The 20,924-nt window shown below is 41.0% G+C and overlaps 1 protein-coding gene across 1 annotated transcript in view; it reads right to left on the minus strand.

Annotated features, from left to right (window-relative positions):
- Positions 1-20,924, minus strand: part of CaMKI (Calcium/calmodulin-dependent protein kinase I) — a 71,776-nt gene that overhangs the window by 33,696 nt on the left and 17,156 nt on the right. The window contains exons 2-4 of the mRNA XM_075668832.1: positions 15,584-15,718; positions 6,116-6,190; positions 1,003-1,141 (exon numbers count right to left, since the gene is read on the minus strand). Coding sequence (XP_075524947.1) covers positions 1,003-1,141; positions 6,116-6,190; positions 15,584-15,718 — 349 coding nt within the window. The remainder of the gene's footprint in view (positions 1-1,002; positions 1,142-6,115; positions 6,191-15,583; positions 15,719-20,924) is intronic.

Below are 20,924 nucleotides of genomic sequence, written 5' to 3' on the forward strand. Positions count from 1 at the left end.
ATGTTTCAGAATGAGCACACTGCGTGTCAAATACATGAACCCTACATGGCTGCAATGCACACATTGGTTGCACCAAAGGAATTAGATCGTGGCGCACTGCTTCAAACCTGGAAGCCACAGCGTAAGTACAAAAAAAAAAAAGGCAGGTCGAAAGGCAAAGGCAAAACATCGAAAGCGACAGCAAGGTTTATATTTATGTTGAAGCTCATCAGAGGCTTTTCCCAATATATGTAGGGGCAACATAGCACAATGCAGCCCATAGAACAAGTGCTGCTAAGCATCAGGAACAGAAAATTTGGGTAAGCAAGTTATCACAAAGGCAAGTTCAATGTTGAGTGAAAATCTTACATCAGCCAATTTCTGTGATGCAATGGCCCTGAGACTTGCCAATAATTCATCCTGTGACATAGTGCCATGTCATTTCAGGATGCCCTAGTAAAGTAACAAAGTTACCAAACTAGAAAGTCAAGAACAGTAAAGTCAGTAAATGTGAACAGATTCACGCGCACAGAGAAACATTAACAGAGAGATGAACTCTTTCTGTCAATTTTCTTTACTATGTTCAAGTTCCTGTGTGCACTGAATGACGTGAAGGGCTACAACTTCATCTAGGCACTAGCAATGATGTGCATATGGGTATATATATAAGGTACTCTTTGGTTCCTGCTTCTTGCTCCCAAATGCAAGACCATACTCCAGCACACATTAATTTTTGCTAGTTCATACGCAGTGCTACAGTCACTGTTCCAACTATTCAGACATTGTCTGCTGTTGAAAAACAGCTGTTTCCATGCGTGACTGCCCTTATATTAACAGGGAGAGTACCACTCAGAGGAGTGGCCACTTGCCTCAGCCAAACCCGTCAAGCCCTCACGTGAAGCCAACACCCAGTGTCCAACTTGGCGGAGCAAACCGAGCCGGATGGCTCTGCCAGGTTTGCGTAAACGCTGCTGGTAACACAACACCAAATACGCACAGACACAACATGCAAAAGGAAAGTACCTTCAGGTCTCTATGGACAACCCCTTGTGAATGCATGTAGTCTACAGCTTCAAGAATCTGCCGTATCAAGTCGCTGGCGTCCTTCTCTGTGTAGCTCCCCTTCTCGACAATGCGGTCAAAAAGCTCGCCCCCTGTAACACTGCGAGAAGAATTATAGAATTAGTGCCTTTTAAACATCATCATCAACAGCAGCAGCAGCCTATTTTATGTTCACTGCAGGACAAAGACCTGCAATCTGCAATCAACCCTGTGCTGTGCCAACCGATTCTAACTTGAACTTGCGAATTTCCTAATTTCACCAGCCCACCTAGTTTTCTGCTGCCCTTGACTGCGCTTCCCTTCTCTTGGCACCCATTCTGTAACCGTAATGGTCCACCGGTTATCTATCCTATGCATTACATGGCCTGCCCAGCTCCATTTTTTTCTCTTAATGTCAATTAGAATATAGAATATTCCCGTTTGCTCTTTGATCCACACTGCTCTCTTCCTGTCTCTTAGCGTTACGCCTAACATCCTTCGTTCCATCGCTCTTTGCACGGTCCTTAAAGAGACTCTGAAACGATTTTGACGATTTTCTACAAACGTACTAAGTCATTACAGTAGGTCCTTCTGATCATTAATTGACGCATCTAAGTGCTCCGCATAAAGCGCGTAATTTATTATAAGGTTTTAAATATGTACATCGCTGCCAATCGCAGCACATTGCTCGGCAGAATTTTCAGTTGCCCCTACCCATATGACGCAAATCACCCAATTGACGTCATGTGGGCGAGCTATCCGATTGGCTGCCCAGGGCGCGTCCGATAATTTTTCTGCCTTTATGGTGAACAAATGATGTTCGTATTAGTTGGAATGTTAGTTAATTTGTTTCTATAAAAAGAAAGTGACAGAAAGAGAATGCACAAGAACAATTTTTCACTACACATAAGCACTTCCAGCACACAGCAAGTGTCGTCTGCTTGTGTCACAAGTGCTCCATTTTGACGAGAGCTCAGCGGTCAGAGTTGGTCTCAGTCTTTTCACGAGCACTATGATTCCATGTTGTTGCGTTGTGGACTACGAAGTAGCGACTGGCAATATTTCAAGCTGCGACATCATGTCCCTCTGCAAGGCAGCAGATGAGCGGACTGGCTACAGCACATCGGACTGCCACTATCCAATCAGCGCCAGGATTTGCGCGTTTGCAACCATCCCTTTACACCGGAAGATTACGAACACAATAGCGTATCGTGAGTACGGTATTAGGGTAAACGCAAGCGCAAGGGGACAGGGCCTAGCCGTGTCCGCTTGTGTGTCGTTTCACAGGATGGGTAGAAGTAGAAATGTGAATGGTCTGCACAGTGCAGCCACCTGGTGGCACAGAGCTCAACCATACACAGCAGCAGTAACAAAATGTATTCTTCTTTGCTGCTGGTGTAAATTTTTCACAGTAGTGTAATCATTAACATGTTTTATAAACATTTAAAATGTTTTACACTTCGTTAGAGCAGTATTAGCTCTTTGTTTGGCTGGTTAAGCTCTGCGCCAACAGCTCTACGGTGGCAGGATCGTAGAGACCGATCAGACATACGTCTACGCTAAAGTTCCTTCATCAGCTCATGAGTTTATGCCTCCACCGTTTTGTCAAGACGCCCAGCTAGCCTGTGGTTACCGGAATACCAGACATGTTCAGCGCTGCGACAGAATGCTTGCAATGCACGCTGTTTCGATAGCTCTCGCTTGGGGTCGGCTGCCAAGCAGCAGGTGGAGAGTTTGGAGAGGCTTTGCGCGCTCGCTCCCAAAGAAACAGAAGTCGACGACACGACATGCCATCATGACGCAGAGCCAGTGAAGGCGGAGCTTGGCCCCGATCAGTCGGCGAACGAGTTGAAGGGAAAATGCATGACTATGGAGGAGGGTAACTAATAATCGTCTGTAGCTCTCCTAATATGAGACGTTTCACACAAATTGTGGTGCAAATGATTAACTTTAGCTGTACCCTATGCACTTACAAAATTTGCCGGAATCGTTTCAGGGGCCCTTTAACTTGTTCTCGAGCTTCTTTGTCAATTGACCTAGACAAATGTACTTCTTCACAGGCTCTAGAGGCTGACTGGCAATCCTGAACACTTGTTCCCTTGCCAGGCTACGGAGCATTATCGTTGTATTCTGCATATTAATCTTCAAACCTCCTCTTACACTTTCTCTGCTAAGGTTCTCAATCATTTGTTCCAATTTGTCCCCAGTGATGCTGAACAGGACAATGTCATCTGCAAACCGAAGGCTGTTGAGATATTCGCCACTGATTTTCATTCTTAAGCCTTCCCAGTTTAATAGCTTGAATACTTCTTCCAAGCACACAGTGGATAGCATTGAAGAGATTGTGTCTCCTTGCCTGACCCCTTTCTTTATAAGTATCTTTCTACTTATTGCGTGGAGGACCAAGGTAGCTGTAGAATCGTTGTACATATTTCCCAAGATTTCACATATGCCTCCTGTACTCCTTGATAATGTAATGTCTCTATGACTGCTGGTATTTCTACTGAATTAAATGCCTTTTCATAATCTGTGAAAGTCACATAGAGAGGTTGATTTTAGTCTGCAGAGTTCCCAATTACCTGATTGATGACATGGATGTGATCCATTTTAGAGTATTCCTTCCTGAAGCCTGCCTGCTTTCTTGGTTGACTGAAATCAAGTGTTGCCCTAACTCTATTGAAAATTATCTTGGTGAATATTTTATACAATACTGAAAGTAAGCTAATGGGCCTATAATTTTTCAATTCTTTAACGTCTCCCTTTTTGTGAATTAGTAAAATGTTGGCATTCTTCGTGTTCTCTGGAACCCTCAAAGTTGTGAGACATATTGTATAAAGGGCCACAAGCTTTTCAAGCATGATATCTCCTCCATCTCTGATTAAATCGACTGTTAATCCATCTTCTCTTGCCGTTTTTCCCCAGTTCACATCTTGCAAGGCCCTTCTGTCATAGTCCACTTATTATACAAGACCTTTCCCTCCCCTAATTCCCCCAAAAAGGAAGCATCAGAAATTAATTGCAAATTGTTACAAGGATTCGGCCGAGTGTCCTAACAGTTTGCTCCCTAAGCAAGCCTGGACAAACTTTTTAAATTAAATTACAATATAACAGAGTCTGAGGAAAGCTTCTCCTTGTAAAATAGGTATTTAAAACAAATGAAGAAGCAAAGATTTACAGCACGATGTATGTAGTAGCAAAAGTATGACATGAGATAGGGATAGCGCTAACTTCCAACTAAGGTTTACCGTGAAAACATGGTGATTTATCTAGGTTATCAGAAAGTAGTGCAGCAGGAAGGCCAGATTTTAAAAAAATTCGCTGCGTACAGGTATGTTAGTGCTCATCCCAGTCTGACGCCATTCTGTTGTTACTACTTTGCTCTGTTACACCAGTATAACACAATAAAATACCAACAAGCCAAAACTGCCACCAACTGAAGTAAATGAAGAGCGAAGTTACAGGTACATCAAGCAATAGAAGTCTGTGCCTCATTTTTGCTGCTCAACCTCAATCTGCCACACAAGTGAAGTATATGAACCCATTAGCCACAGTTAAGCTTAATCTCAAATACTGTCTAACACAGTCATGCTAGGCAACAGAGAAAAGTAAATACTGAGTATAGATGCAGTTAACTAGATAAACAAAATATGTATGGTCAGGTTCTTGTATAACATCTTGAAATTGCAATACACAGTAACTGAGGCCCAGCTTAAGTGTTATTAGCACGTCTGTGTAACTAGAACGCAAACCGTTGCATGTCATCAAGGTGAAGTGGTTTGCAGCATCAGATCTCAACATGCCAGTGGCAGCCACTTCTATGCTATCTAAAAGCCAAGTCACCATTCCTAGCTGTGGGAGTTTCGCCTGCTGACATCACCTCTGATAATTTTTTTAAACCAGTGGCAGCAGTGCACTTAAAGCTGACACCATGACACCCCTCAAACATCACAGTGTCAATCAATTTGGTCAGCATCTTTGCTGACTTCTAGGTGGCTTTTTATTTGTCGGAGGAAGCACATTTATAATCGATGCAGCGCAAACAATGTTGTTTATACCATGCACCGAAACGCCCTTTCCTTGTCAAGAAGAAAGACGGAAAGGGTGCTCACAGATTGCTCCCCAAATGTAGTAATCAAATCTATTTCAATTATTTCTCTTGTAGTTTGTTTCTAAGCTTCTTTAACAACACAACATCGTTAAAGTGTTTCCCTGTTGTTAAAAAAAAGAACGATGAAAAAGACTATACGAGAAAAATTACCTTGACTGACAGACTTGGTGAGCAACATGTGAGCACCCCTTTTATCTTTCTTCTTGACCAAAAAGAAATGTGTTTTAGCACAATGTGCAAACTGCATTGTTTGTGGTGTGTTAACTATACACATGTGCCTTCTGAAGAATAAAAAGCAACTTGGAAGTCAGTGCCATGCATCTCCTTCTATGTTTGTCCCTCGTTTTACACAGTGTCATTAGATGATCTTGAGTAAACAACCGGCCTGAATTTCCACTCCAGTAAGCCTGCAATTTTATTTTCATTTCCAGCTTTTCTGCTATGCATAGGACAGTTAATTACAACGAATGATTACAGCTGCCCATTTACTCGAAACATTTAAACTTGCTTAGGAATCTTCAGAAAGTTTCCAGTAACCATAACTATTTTGAAGAAGTGTGGAGCAAACCACGAATGGCACAGTAAGAGCACTTTGTGCAACATAAGTCTGTTAGGCACAGTGACAAATGAATAGTACAAAAGTACATTAACTGGAAGGAATTTTTTAACTAGTATACGAAACGAGCTAACAGATGCGCTTGAACAAACGAAAACATAAAGGAACACAAGAAAAACATATTGCATTAAAAGCTGCATGACCCAAAACACATAATTTGAACACGATATTTCAGTGTTCACTGACTCAAGCCACAAATCATGAAAATATATGAATAAGATATCTAACAAGCTTATACTGTTCACTAAACAAAAGAACAAAATCGAAGTCACAACAAGTCAATCATTAGTACATTATTTAATGTCATACAGTGATTCAGTGCTCATGCAAGAACATCAATGCCTGAATGACTGAAAAGAATTAACACTTACAGTTCCATAACGAGGTAGACTTTGTTTTTGTCCTCATACGTTTCCAGAAGCTGTACTATATTTGGATGCTTCAACCTGTAAGAACAAAGGCGCACAAGTTGAGGCAGCAACCCATCTCCCTGCAGCAAGAGCTGCATATGTCATAACTGTACCACTCTCTTTCAGAGACATGATACAACATGCAAAAGTTATAAGGACACAGTGTAAGGACGGTGAAGAATTAGCAAAAGCTATTTGGATGAAAGTGATCCCCAACAAAAAAACCTCATGAGCCATTCCACTCTGTGAAAGTGGATGACCAGCGAAGCTGTGCAGCAAACAACAAAGAGGTAACAAAGAATTTTGAACAAGGATACATACTAACAAATTTATTGTCTTGATTGGTGGTCATCGTGATGAAAGGTACGCATGCACATTAATTTGTATACATTCACGTTCATTCTTGTTATACATTTATTACATACATTCGTGTTTTCATTTCGCGATGTATTGAGGCAAAGAATTTGAGACCGAAATCACCGCACCGAATGGCAACGGGCCAGTGACGTCAGCGCCTTCGCAGAAGGACGGGCAGTACGGGTACACTGGCACGAACAGATCAACATTTGGGATCCACTCGTATAGCAAACTGTAAAAAGTTAGTGGGGCTTCGTATACCTCCTGGTTCTAACCAGCAAACAGTAGAGAACATTCTTACAGTAATAAGATTGGCAAATTGGTTTAAGCTAAAAAGAAAGTAAGAAGAAATTATGTGGATCCCATGCTCTGTAGGAAGGGATATAAGCAAAGCTTGCTGTGCAATTCGCGCTGATTGATGATAACTAACGGTGATATTTATGACGAACGCTCAGGTTCTTAAGCGCTTAGCGCTATACGAGAGTGGTGAGTCGATGTTACACATTACCTTGCATACACCACTCGTGTGTCTACGTAATACACAGAACACACAGCGAGACGTATTAGCTTGAGGCATTCTTGTGTGCCAATGTTCGGTTAGCACTGTGATTGCCTCACACAGTGCACCGCATCGTGGCAAGTGTTTAACTTTTAATTAAATTATGGGGCTTTATGTGCCACATGGGGCTTTACGTGCACGAGCTAATGGAGGCTCTGGGTTAATTTTGACCACCTGGTATTCTTAAACGTGCTCCTAAATCTAAGCCACAAGCGATTTTGCATTTTGCCCCTGATGAAATGCGGCTGCTGCAGTCGGGATCAAATCCACAACCTCGAACAACACCATAGACACAAAGCTACTGTAGCAGGTACAGAAGTGTTGATTTGTTGGGCGGCCATGTCGTCTGCTCCAGAACTCCGGAAAAACCGTAACTGAACCATAACTTTTTGTCCATCTTGAAATTGAACCCAAACCAGAACCTAACAGAGGAACTGCTCCGAACCGGTTCAACAAATGATTCAGAAGGCCTTAAGGGTGCTCTGGTAGGGCATGTGAGAGCATAACAATGGAACAAGGCTCAAGGCTTCGCTTAGCCTATCACAAACAATATCGTGACTCAGTATCTCTACTTGAATTTCCTCGACTCAGTTCTGACACTTCTTATGCTGTTTTATGCTGTAAATTTTTGTGCAACCAAGGTTTTCCTTTATACGAGGAGAAATGCAGGCCCTTCATGCATGTTTGCACGTCTTATCGCAGCCAAGGGACTAGAACAATTCTTTTCAACTTGCTGTTCTATTTTAATATCTTAAGGTCCTAGAAAATCCATCTGCCAGATCTGAACAATTCTTGGTACCCAATGACATTTTCACACTGCACCTAGGTATTAGGTAAATTTAATGAATAATGCTTTATTCTCTCAAGAGCTACAGTGACGTACCTTACGAAGCACACTGGGCCTTTATGGTAGCAAAACCCAATGCAGGTCCCCAAACATATGTTAAATTTTGGAATGTCTTTAAAGAAAATTCTTACAAGCAACAGTCACACCAAACTTTAAGGAGGTATACTTAGCCTTCTCATGGCAAAATGAGTATTATAGTGGTAATTAATTTGCGTCTCGCTCGTGTTTTTACCATTCCAGTGTCTATAGCACAGACACACAGGCAGGTAACAGGGAAGGATTTTCGTGTTTTTTTACGAGACGCATGCAGCACTAATAAATTTATTTAATACAGATTACGATGTTATAATTTATAATGGATGCAGACATTAAGAGGAAGCTTTAGCTCGGGGGCTCCTATATAAATGCATGGGAAAGGAGAAATCGTTTTTCTAGGCAACCACTGCACCAAATTTATCTGGCCCATCATAAGATGAACCCGCCACTGATTCCGAGTGAGGCTAACCCAACCTTTATCATTCACCTCATCTCGTTTACGGAGGAATATACATTGTTTTGTCGTTTTGCTTTTGCTCTCACTTACTTTGCAATTTGTAACAAAATTCTGCACAAAGGACCTCTTTTCATCAAAATATATAATTTGTTTTTGACTTGCCTAAATTTGCTGTAACGTTGCACACTGTTTTAGTGACTGTAAATAGTGTCAACATTGTCAGCGGAAAGAAAAAAGGCAGCAGGAATAATTCTGTGATATATTTCGCCGAAACGGATGCAAAAAAAAAACATCATATGTCTTTGAGAACTAGCAAGCCCTTCTATAATACACAAAAGCCCAGTCTACATCTTAACGAACACCTGCATTCATTTTCTTGTAATATTATAAAAATCTATAGTATATGCAACATAGCGTTTTCATTATTTACAGCATTCTTTTCTAAAACTTACACATGAAAATCAGATTCCAGGAACAAATACTTGGAATGATAAAAAATAATTTGGCTGCATGTGTAGCAGTGCCTGCTGTGTCCATTATTGCACTAAGTTTGGCTATGGATTCATCAACAACATCAAAACAGACAAGACACTACAATGTGGTCAACTGGCAAGACCCTTTATAGCAAAATAGCGTTTAAGAAGTAAAACAGTATGCTCTTGTTTTATTTATTTCAAAATTAAAGTATTCCTGTACTTTCGGCAGCACAGGGAGCTAACGGGATAATGCTTTACGCGGCTGATTGGCTGCAGTTGAAATTGAGCTAGGCACAAGAAATCTATAAAGTGTTGAAGCTGCTGACAGGGTTCTTTCCAGTTTTGTTTGCCGTCATGTGTGACATGGCAATGCTTCATGTGACAATGACTGTAAAAGAGTGTTTATCTCTCAGAAATAGTAGGAATGTACCGTACAGCACTTTGAATTAAAATTTATCCAATTTGTCCACAACTGCTGCCGTGTCTAGCAGTAGCGTTTCTTTGCCTTTTTACATCACTCTTTCCCTCTCTGACGCTCCCCCATTGTATGAGAGCTGCCACGAGCAAACGGGGGCAAGGTTGTTAATTATTCATTTCGTGACTGAACCAGTTATACTACCCAACCTCCACCATTCTGGCTACCTCCCCTCTGGACTGTTGCATGCTACTACAAAGGTAAGCACTGAAGTTTCTGCAATACTTTTGCAGAGGGCACGTGGATAATTGCAGCAGTCTAGAGGATATCGTGGTGACACTCAGGGAGCACCTGAGGCCATTTTGGCAATGCGGTGGAAAGGTCCAAAGGAGTCTCTCACGTTGCCTTCACTCTATTGCACTCCTGCCATGTATATACACACTCTGAACAACCCCCAACACGCATTCCAGACAGCAGCAGCAGCAGCAGTAGAAAAGTCGAGGGAAGAGATGAAGAAAGCTTCGCTTTAAGAGATGTCCTTGCACATCTTTGTTCTTAAATATCCTCCCATCACTCTACCCCGCAACTGCAAGTGTAATGCAGCATGACCACAGTTCATGCACATGATCATAATCATTAGGATAAATAGAATTCATAGACTACTTCATTTTCATTTCAAAGGGCTACAGGGCTACTTCAATTTCGAAAAATTTTTTTTTTTACTGTTGCAGTGTTTTGATCTATCAGTACTCAAATAACTGTCTCATTGTCTCATGCAACGCACAATAGTACATTTATCATTTTCATCTTTGAAGAAAGAAATGCTCACAAATATCTTCCCTCATATCTTTTTTTTTCTTAATCAACATCGTAAAAGCAGAAGCCTAATTCTAGCCTGTACGACATGATTTACAGTTTTGTGCAACTTGGCCCTGCGCACCTAAGCCACAGATAACAAATGTTGTTCCATATCTTCTGCTGATCTTAATCATATTCCGTAAAGCTGACTCTTAACAGCAAAAATTGTTCATGCATATTCACATCAATGTTAAGAGGAAGCTTTAGCTCAGGTGCTCCTGTCTAAATACATGTAAAAGGAGAATTCATTTTTCTCAGCAAATATTGCAAGAAATTTGACAAGGTTTCTTGCATATTAATGAAAAACTTAAAATCTAGTGACTGTAGGTTTCGGATTTTCTGTTTTGGTCATCAATTTTTTATAATAAATGGGCAAAAATTGAACATTTGCAAAAAGCAAAACTATCAAGTTTACTACTCTAACTCAGCAACAAAAATTGATAATACAATTCTGTGAATTGCATGTAATAGTACATCTAAAGCGGACAAAATTGATGTTTCACATGAATCTCAAAAAAAATTAATATGGAAATACAGCTTCTGCAGAACCCTCGTAAACAACGTAACAAATTCACGTAAGATTTAAAATGACGGATCGAATTTGTCTGCTTTCAATGATCTAATGGATTCCGTTTACAGAACCGCCATATCTGCTTTTTATGCAGAGCTATAAATCTGTAAACTTCGTGCTTCTATTTTTTTTCATACTTCCAGATTTTTGAAAATCTTTTTAACGAAATTCAAGACCTAAATCGAAATTCTGCTACCAACAGTCACTAGAATTTAACTTTCTCTCTCAAATGCAACAAATTTCATTAAAATCGGTCCAGGGGTTATCTCAGAAAAACGTTTTCGTGTTTTACATGTATTTGAATAGGCTGCAGCGGAGTTGGACCCGAGCTAAAGCTTCCTCTTAATTCCAGATGGATTTGTTTTCCATCTCAGACTGCATAGAGAAACAACCCAGTGACAACAATGTCCTATGGATATCCTAGGGATGTGTCGAATACATCCTGCAGACGTCCCTCACATGACCATTTGGCCATACTTTCCATGTCCTGCGGACATCCCTTGCACGTCCGCTAGGGACATTATGGGGACACGCTGCGTACCTCATGGGGACATATGGATATGCCAGGGAATTTGGCACAGTGTCTCCCATAATGTCAATTACGGTCACAGCACACAATGTGTGACAGATGTAACGGGCAGAACGCCCACGCGTTAAGAGGAGACTCTCCTCAAAGCAACTTTTTTTTATTACTTGTATTAATGTTTTCAAAATTCAGTCAAGTATAGAGTTTTCTATGCAGATTTCAAGTATGACACTACTTTTTGTGTAGCTGTTATAGTTTTAGAGTTATGTGATGCACAATGCCAAAATATAGTCATTCTATGGGCACTTCTTTATGTGATAAATTTTCCCAAAAGCATCGTGCTGTAGCTTGTTTAGCTCTTTGTAGATCGCAAAGTGGCGATATCTAGCCGTGTACAATTACTGAAACTCTGCAAAAAAATTAGAACATTTGAACTAATTTTTTTTTCTAGATTCTCTTAATTGTAACCATGTACTTTTGCAACTTACTGCTTAGAGACATTGCAATTTCGAATAGATATTAGCACTGTATGTATCTTCAAGGTATGTATGCCAAATTTCACTCCTATAAGGCAATTGTAAGTGTACAAGGTTATTTTCATGTGATTGTGAAAAAAATTAGTTGAGGTGTCGTAATTCATTTTTTATAGTTCCAGTAATCTTACATGCTGTCCGAATAGATATTGGCAGTTTGCGGTCTACAAAGAGCTAAATAAGCTACAGCACAAAGCGTTTTGCAAAAATTTATTACGCAATACAGTGCCTGCAAGGACTTAAGAACTGTAGCAGCTACGCAGAAATTAATGACATATTTGAAATCTACTTGAAATGCTATATAAGTGGGTGGATTTTCACATCTTTAGTACAAATATTAAAGAAATGTTTTTTTGAGGAGCGTCTCCCCTTAAGAACAGATACATTGCGTACACACATTAGGCATGCACGTATATGTGCGCAAGTGCGGCATGCTCCTCACAAGGCTTCCTGTCAAGCTCCAATGCCTTATTTCACTAATTGAAGTTTTCAAAGTAAACCGCATCAGAAAATTTGTAAATGGCAACGTACAAACGAGCTTGACATGATAGCGTTGGATTGTAATTTGAACATGCGAGAGAACATAATTCTGTTACAAGGACACTCAAAGATGAGGCCTCAGTTAGAGGGCAAATATTCATGTGTATGTCCAAAAAGGTCCGCGTGGGATAACCTCGGGGCATTCATGGCAGGATGTCCGAAATATAACCATGTGCAATATCCTTGGGACATCGGTAATGGGATACACTAAACTGGACATCCCGCGGATGTCCCATTTGTATCCGAAATGGCGCATGGATGTGCGGACATAATTCGGATGTCGTACGGGTGGAGTGTTTTCAATGGGGTACTAGTGCTTGACAAAAACCCACCTTGCTAGCACAGAACAAAACTGAAATAAACAGACACCAAATAAAATAAAATATGAATTGTGACATTTTGACGCCCATATGGGTCTCTTGTTCACAATGTCGATAAGTCACTGCTGTGCCTATGGCTGTGTAACAAAGGACCTGTATGGTCCCCAGAAATGTCATAGTCAATATTTTATTTGATTTGTTGAGTGTAATTTTACTTCAATTAATTAGTGCATAGGGCTCTTATATGCTCTCAACATCTGATGTTGTATTTCAAGGAATTCTGTACATCTGCTTCTAATGACTTATCACCTTATCCCGTGGCACAAGAACAGGTGCTCCTCTATAAAGTACAACTCAACAATTGCTGCTTTCTGCTCACCAGGGTCTGATACATAATATCATTTCAGTGTTTTGTATTACTGCAAGAAATCTGTAGAAACTGCAAGGAATCGGTCATTTCTACCACTTCTGCAAGAAGGAGCAGCTGCGCGTTTTGAACAGTTTAAAAACGCATTTTATTTGGCAACCATTAGCTTAAAAGTAAAGAAACGCCAGGAGAATTTCAATGTCTTCATAACCCTGACATCAATGGTCGTCTACACAACACCACAAAGAGTGCTGCTGCGAGATAGTTAGATATATCAAAGAAGAAACTCAATGTGTTTCACTGAATAGCACATCTACAGGTAGCACGCTCTTTGTAAAACCACGCAGCTGCTAGCTGCTAGCTGCTTCCTTTTTGTTTTCCAGGCAATCACAGAGGCGGCCATGAAATGCTTCATTAAAGAATGGGTTCAAGAATAACTTTACGACACCTCAATGGCATTTTTAAAAGCCTGAAAAAGGCGCACAGAATGAGAGTGGTAAAACGAAGCAATGCTGCTATGAATAAGAAAGCTCATCAGCTAATAATGAAAAATGTCAGCATCTACTGCTGAGCCTGCTTCCACAGAACTCTGAGGTCTAGTATAGCTATGTTGAGGTGTGGCAACATAGAGAAATCGTAAGAAACAAAAGCAAAAGTCACACATAAGAGTATGTGAGCATTGTGTCCCTAAGCTACAGCTCCAAGAATAGTTGATAAATGAAAATGATGTCGTGCACCATGTCTGCAATTTCTTTTTGGGGGGGGGGAGAGGGGGGGTTAAGGGGGCACTTCCATCTTACTGGCAGAGAACTGCAACAACTTTTTATGTGCACACATCCATGTCGGATTCCTGGCCTTTGTATTCAGGCTTATCGCTGCAAAGAGCGACAGACAAAAGTTCTGCACTGTGACAGAAGCACGACACACAGTTCAAGTGCAATTTATTTCCAGCATAAATATATACCGGGCAATGACATGCTCAGTGGACAAAAAGCCTTGTAGTGAGGCGTAAAAATATGAGCTGACCATCACATTTGGCAAGAAGCGCTGCACCTCTGTATAAAATGCAGCTGTATTACAAGAAGATACAACTTAGTAGGCCACACTTAAAAATTAGGAACAACTTTCCAAATAATGTAAGTATCTTTCATGCCTACTGCACTCTTCTTCCACACAGGTCCACCCAGCTTTACCTCATTCCGTACCACGCCGATTGTGCAACGGACGGCTTGAAACACCAATTTTGAGACCTTCCGCGCTGCTCACAGACACACTGTGCTATCTGGTGTGAAGGAGGAGAACTATATTTTGTTTTTCTAAGCAGTTTGCTTTTTTTTCCCACAGACAGTGATTTTTGAACTAATTCCCAAGTTTCATGATCATCAAAGTAAGAAGCAAGAATGGCTGCCTCCGGGAGCGGCGCGCATGCTTCGAAAGATCGCAGGTCTCGTGATTCCGCTTCATCCACGGCTCATTTTATCAATGGATCGAGCAGCAGCTAGTCTGAGAATGCTGCATTTTTGTGAGACTTAAGACTCTGAAAGTGATGACGATGCAAATCAGCCTGTAGTGCTTGCAGTTAAATTTTTGTAGTGGAATGCCTGTTCAATGAAAATCTTCATTTTATTCGGAGCCAGTGCCTATGAGATGGCAATACATTTTGCATATTTCATAATTTTTGTTACATACTTTTCTTAGTAGATACAAACGTGTCTTTACAAACTTTGTTCACTGTTATTTCACAATCTCAATTCTGGCAGTTTACACCTTTTTATGACATGTATCTCATTAATAAAGCTTTTATGAGTAAAAAGTGCCTTCATTCTGCTTTTTGTTTAGGTATTGCATAAAATATTCAGTGCAGTAGTTCCTTCAGAAAAAGATATCTAGCGTAATCTACAAAAAAGCTAGCAATAGTTGTACGTGTGCATGCATACAAACGTCATGCCGCACAAATGTCTAGGTAGCTAGCCAAAGTCAAATTTAAATTCAAGCCATTTGTGTGTTGACGGCGCAGGCCTAACTCAGATCACCTCAGATCGAGGCATCCATTAAGGAGTGTATGGGAAGCAAAGGTGTATTACGCAATGCATTATGGCCGGTTCCTTTAGGTAAGCTTCGGCTCTACACAGTCGTGTTCTGCGGTGAACCATATTCAGAGCAAAAAGGGGCCACTGTCAAGGGACGTAGCATGCGTTCCTTAACTATACATGCACGTGCCTTCTCCAGTCACAGTACAAGTACCGAGATGTCTAACTATGCTGGCAGCCATTCAAAGCTGTTTCTGACATTGCTGCAGCCCAGAAGAGCATTTTTGTTTCCTTTTCTCACTCCTGATTCTATCGCCCATTCCAATGAGCAATGATTAGGCATTTGCACAGATCAGACTACATGCACAGTAGCTTTGAAACATTTGATGAAGAGTGTAATGCTTGTGATGCGCCACTGATGACTTTAGACGCTGCATCGGTACGTGCACATAGTCAATAGTAAATTGCCATCATGTTCAGGCACATGCCCAACTGATGCCTTGCGCCATTCCATGGAAAACGTTTACATGCACTGACCTTCTGAGAACCTTAATTTCGTTTTCGAGGGAGTCCTCCTTTCCCTTGAGGGCCTTTTTGTCAATGCACTTGATGGCGTGCATGACTCCTGGCGTGTCCTTGCTCTCCGCAAGCACAACCTGGGAGAATGCCCCACTGAAACAGACAATGACGACGGAACTGAGCAGGATACTGGTTTGGAGTGTTCGATGCAGTATAAGAAAAGTCTTCAGATGAAAAGCAGCAAAACAAGAGACACAAACACTCTCACACATATCCAATTTTTTTGTCATTAGGTCGGTCATAACGTAAAACTATTTCACTCTGAGCTGATCCCAGATCTACCATTAGCCCAGCATTTAGCAATACGTTTGCGGGCCGCGCCCATCTGACCCGTCGTTGCTTGACAGACAGGCACAACAGCCGTGTCCCAAAATACTTTTGATGAATCACTCAGAGTGGAACAGTTTATCGCGACTTAGGTGTTCATCATATAAAGTATTAACAGAGTAAGCTCAGTGCAGCGCTGCTTTAACGTTTGACACAACATGCATATGTCAAGTCATCTGAGCAACCAAAAGAAGAGAGGCAATGAGACAAGAAGCAAAACATTATAAACAGTAAATGCAGATGTGCTGCCAAATATACCGGTGCACCATTGTTGAAGTAAGCTGCTTAAATGCACAAGACTTTCTAAAACCTGTGGTATCAAAACTGCTCATACTTGCACACTCGTTTAATGATCTATAGACCTTAAACTGTAGTTAAGTCAACAGAGTTAAACGTTCAGTTCAATGCTAAAAGTTGTTTGCTGTGGGCAATTTATACATCAACTGTGAACAGCCATGTTGTAAAGGAATAGAGGCTTTATATCAATCAGATGTTGCAACCAACATATCAGTAAGGACAATGGTAAGGGCATGCAGCTGTAAAAAAAAAAAGTATTTTATAGCATTCACAATATACTCAAAGCTTTGATGAACACGCTACATCATTTCTGGCCCATGACCTGCATGCATTCACCAGCCAGCCAGATAGTGTGCGAGTGCGTGCACGTATGTATGTGCATTTATCTTTCATCGGACACCAGCTGAACAATTCCAAAACAGCAGAAACATTCAGTTTCAGTAATGTCTCCTACTCTCACAACAAATGGAGAAGGGATGGGGCTAATACCACAAGCAAAGTCACAAACAAGGCCGACGCAAATCATCATTCAAGTCTTTCCACAGCTCCGCGCATACACTAGTAATTTAAACAGCTTTCTAATATTTTTGCAAGAGCACTTGTAGTTAGTCAATGCTAGTGACATTGCATAATGAACAGCACAAGAAAGACAAGGGCTAAAAAGAGAAACTGACATGACAGCACCTGTCACGTCTATTTCATTTCTTAGTCGCTGTCTGTCTTGCGATGTTCATTATGAAATTTTACCAACCTGCACAACTTGCCCCAATTGCTAGTGCTCTGTCTTCCTGAGCTCACTCTGACATGTTTTAATTGCTGCAGCCAGAAATGGGTCCTTAATGACTATCGCCATAGGGTGTATAGGATTTGGGCCGAGTTTCTGCAGCTTTGCTCGAAGATCTCTAAAAGGCCAATGGCAATGCATTTTCAATTAGGCTAAACTGGTAGTAAATTAGCAATATACTACTGAAGCAATCTTGATAAAGTTACAGGACTAGGAATTGTCTCATTTTCTTATTATTGATTACTGAGCCTTTAAAATGCACTTGAGCAGACGACGCACACAACTAGGTGTTTAGCACATATGACAGCCTCCAGCACGTTTCCGAGAGCTTTCAGTGCACCTCTAGCAGACATGAGCTGTGCCTGATTTTGGAGGTCATGCAGAGTTATGCGCATTCTGAGTTGTGCATAACTTCTGGTAAACGGTAATGGTGGCATTTATTGTTTTTTTTTCTATTTTGTCTACAACTGCATGTCTTTTGTGACATCCTCTCATGATTAACACATCAAATTTCACACAGAAGCAGCACTACAGATACGCTATCTGAAGCTAGGCTTTCTACAAAGCCAAAATTTTCGTGCGCAGTTGGCCTTTACGCAATTCTAATCAAAAATGTCACTTTCACAGCAATCCCAAGGCACTGCTAAGGGAGCATTTGCCCACAGAAACTTCTGACATGAGTCCTGCAACAGCAAAGCTACAAGTGAGGCAGCAAAAGCCTACACCTTACTTCAGATCAGTTCGGCACAAGTCCAAAAGGTGGGGGAAGTTTGTAGTTCCATGCTACTCTTAGGCAAATGATAATTTTTCCTTCCATAAAACCCTGCTCATTGTTTTTTGGCACTGGGCCAGGGCATGATAAAATGTGATCCTCGAAAAGGTTGCTGCATCTTCTGCCACACACCAAAAAGCTTTGAGCAGAGGACACACTTCCATGTGCCATTCAACAGGTGTTACGCACACCTTGCCGGTCATGTTAAACTGTGAATATCATCAAGTGCCTGGGATGCTGGCGTGCATGTTTCCCTTTGCCTTAGATGCATGTGAGCAGTGCAGATTCAGGCATCCTCAATAGGGAATATGCGAAATGTTGCAAGTCCACTTCCCCGCACATGCCGTTTGAACCCCACATGATGAGGGACGTCACCACAGAAATGGTTGTATAGCACAAGCGCACGAGCTGTTGCTGCTATCCTAGCCAACACCTCTCTCATACTATGTCCTCGTTGATTGCAAGCCTACCCTCGGCTCAATGCTGCAGTAAGCATGAGGCCAGCCATGCTGGGTAAGGTAGCCCAGTGGTGTGGAAAAGCCTACTTCTAGCATTTTGTCTATTCCATATTGCATGTACTGATCGCCGACCACAGTGAAAAAAGAACTTCATTTTCAGTCGTTGACCTCATTGAAACTGTACTGGAGTGACTGAGGGGGCAGTTTTAGTAATCTTGAGACACCAAACACACAGCTTGAGTAGTGTAGCATCAGATAGCTTTATATTCATACTGCTTTTCATTTATTATCATCATCAATCACTCCTTTCTTTTTTTCTTCATCCTTCCCCTGTGCATGCACTGTAGCAAGGCAGGGCCCAAAAACCAGCTGCTTATTTTCTAGATTGTTTTTATCGAGTACTTTGTTGCGTATCAATTATTGAACATTGTAAACAAGCTGTCACGTACCACTCTGTGATGTCAACATTGTCACCCGGATAGAGTGAGTCAACTCAAGTGATATCCTAATGGCATTCAGGTACATGTCAGCCACAAATGAGCACGAATGAGTTGTTCATAGGGAGTTCAACAATTGCCTTTTTCTCTACTGCTCCTCAGAACAGAACAAATGCTCTGCAAACTCACAACCTTGCAACTACTAAATAAACCACAGCCCATGCAACCACCCCATCACTCAGGGATCATTAACAATTCTACAGGTTCCAATTTCTGGACCTGTATATATTAAGGAGAAAGAAAGAAATCAACACATTCTATGGATACTGGCTTTCACTCAGATATGAACTTCTAGTTTCACGTAAATTCCACATATCTGCATGTAACTCATATTTTACACCAACTAGTGAGATGTAGTCTGAGTAAGTCAATCACACACGTCAACTGCAATATGCTAGAAGGCACCAAGTTTATACTTTCTCCGGCTAAAGAATTATTGTCTTCAGCTACGCTAACCAATGCACAAATAAATTCATGACAACTAATGAAGAAGGCAGGCGCATAGAAGGAAGTGTTGCTTTCAAAACGAGCGAGGTAGGCTTGCACATTCAAGGCAACAGAGTTGTGAGATCACATGTGCTCGTTACCTCCAAGACAGCTCTACTGTCCAAATACAAATTACAACAGTCCCACTGTCTCGACTTGGAACATATGGACATCTCATACAAGTAGAGCCATGATAAGTGGGCGGAACTCAAATTCACCAAGATAATCGTCCATTCATGAATATCATGGCCCTAAATGCTGCAATTATTAGGCTCACTTGAAGGGACATAAAAGCAAGCATTCAATGAACCTAGATGTTAGGCACCACAGTCAGAAACCTCCCATCGTTTGTGTATATGAACAGATGAATTAGTTACAGCGAAATAATGACTGAACAGAGCTGCACAATTCTTCTGCAATTCAAATCGCCCAAGGCAAACATACTGCCCCAAGAAGCTGTACCAGTGATTGTGGAGGTCATACTCCGCTGCATGCTACTGGCTTCTTTGGGTCAAGGGCATCAACAAAGCGGGGTGCCGCAATCCCACAGAAACAACCGTAAAAGCCAAGTGACGTGTGGCATCTTGCATAGAAAAATTATTGACTAAAACTGTACAAGCTGCACTTTATCTCCTGTCAAAACACAATAGCCTTTTTCGATCACGAGTGGCTGACAACAATTTAAGAGTTTTAATTTAGACTTGTCACTGCCCCAGTATCCGTTATCGTACTCTTACAATAGTAGCACCTACCTAGTCCGACATTTAGGCTGTTTTCTCATTTGCAAATTTTTTCTCATGGTGAAAAGGAAGCTTTGCATGGAAACTTTGACATAATAAGCTACCGCTTTAACTTTACTTAAAAGTGCTTATATCATCCCTCTAACCTAAGAGCTCACACAGCTCTGCAGTTTCATATATCTCGGTGGCAATGCAACAGCACGCACCAGGTATCAAAATAATGTGACATTACACTTCTTTTTTGACGTCTTTCATGCGAATAAATTCTGCAAGAATGTACTATCGTGGTCAATTGAAACACAAAGGCGAAATTGTAAAGTAGAACATCTCTTATAATACTAAAAAGGACACTCGTACAACACCAATGTTACGGTCGTCAAAGACAAGACAGTACCCAGACCTTTAAGCTTACAAGCCTAAATAATGCCAACATTACATGAAGTTCTAAATGTGTAAACAAAGGAAAGTGCTACAGTTGGCCTTGTTTGCATTTTACTTATCCACAAGAGTACATCGTGCATAAACTCTGCGCGTTTTACCGTCCTGCAATGGTTAGGATGGAGCATGCAACTAAAGCATTGCTCTTGCGGTATTACATGAAGACAAACTTTGTCTTCTACCCGGAGACATGAAATTTACATTTCCTTTCAAGTAAGGCAAGTTCAAATCGAACATACAATGAAAGTGACAAACATAATGAAAATATACCTGTTTACACACAAATGAACATTACGAGCTACACAAGAACAGGAACTTTATATTTCACTGAAACTACTGATCAGAATCCAAATATCTTAAAAAATGTAGAGTCATGACATCAACAATAATGCAGCTACAGTATTTCGAATCAGGATTTTGGATTGATGATTTGTAATTCTGAAACTATACTACTATACCAAAGTTGAAGAGCAACAAGTGCCATTATAACTTTAGATATA

Source organism: Dermacentor variabilis, chromosome 9 (genome assembly GCF_050947875.1).
Source record: "Dermacentor variabilis isolate Ectoservices chromosome 9, ASM5094787v1, whole genome shotgun sequence".
Lineage (NCBI taxonomy): Eukaryota > Metazoa > Arthropoda > Arachnida > Ixodida > Ixodidae > Dermacentor > Dermacentor variabilis.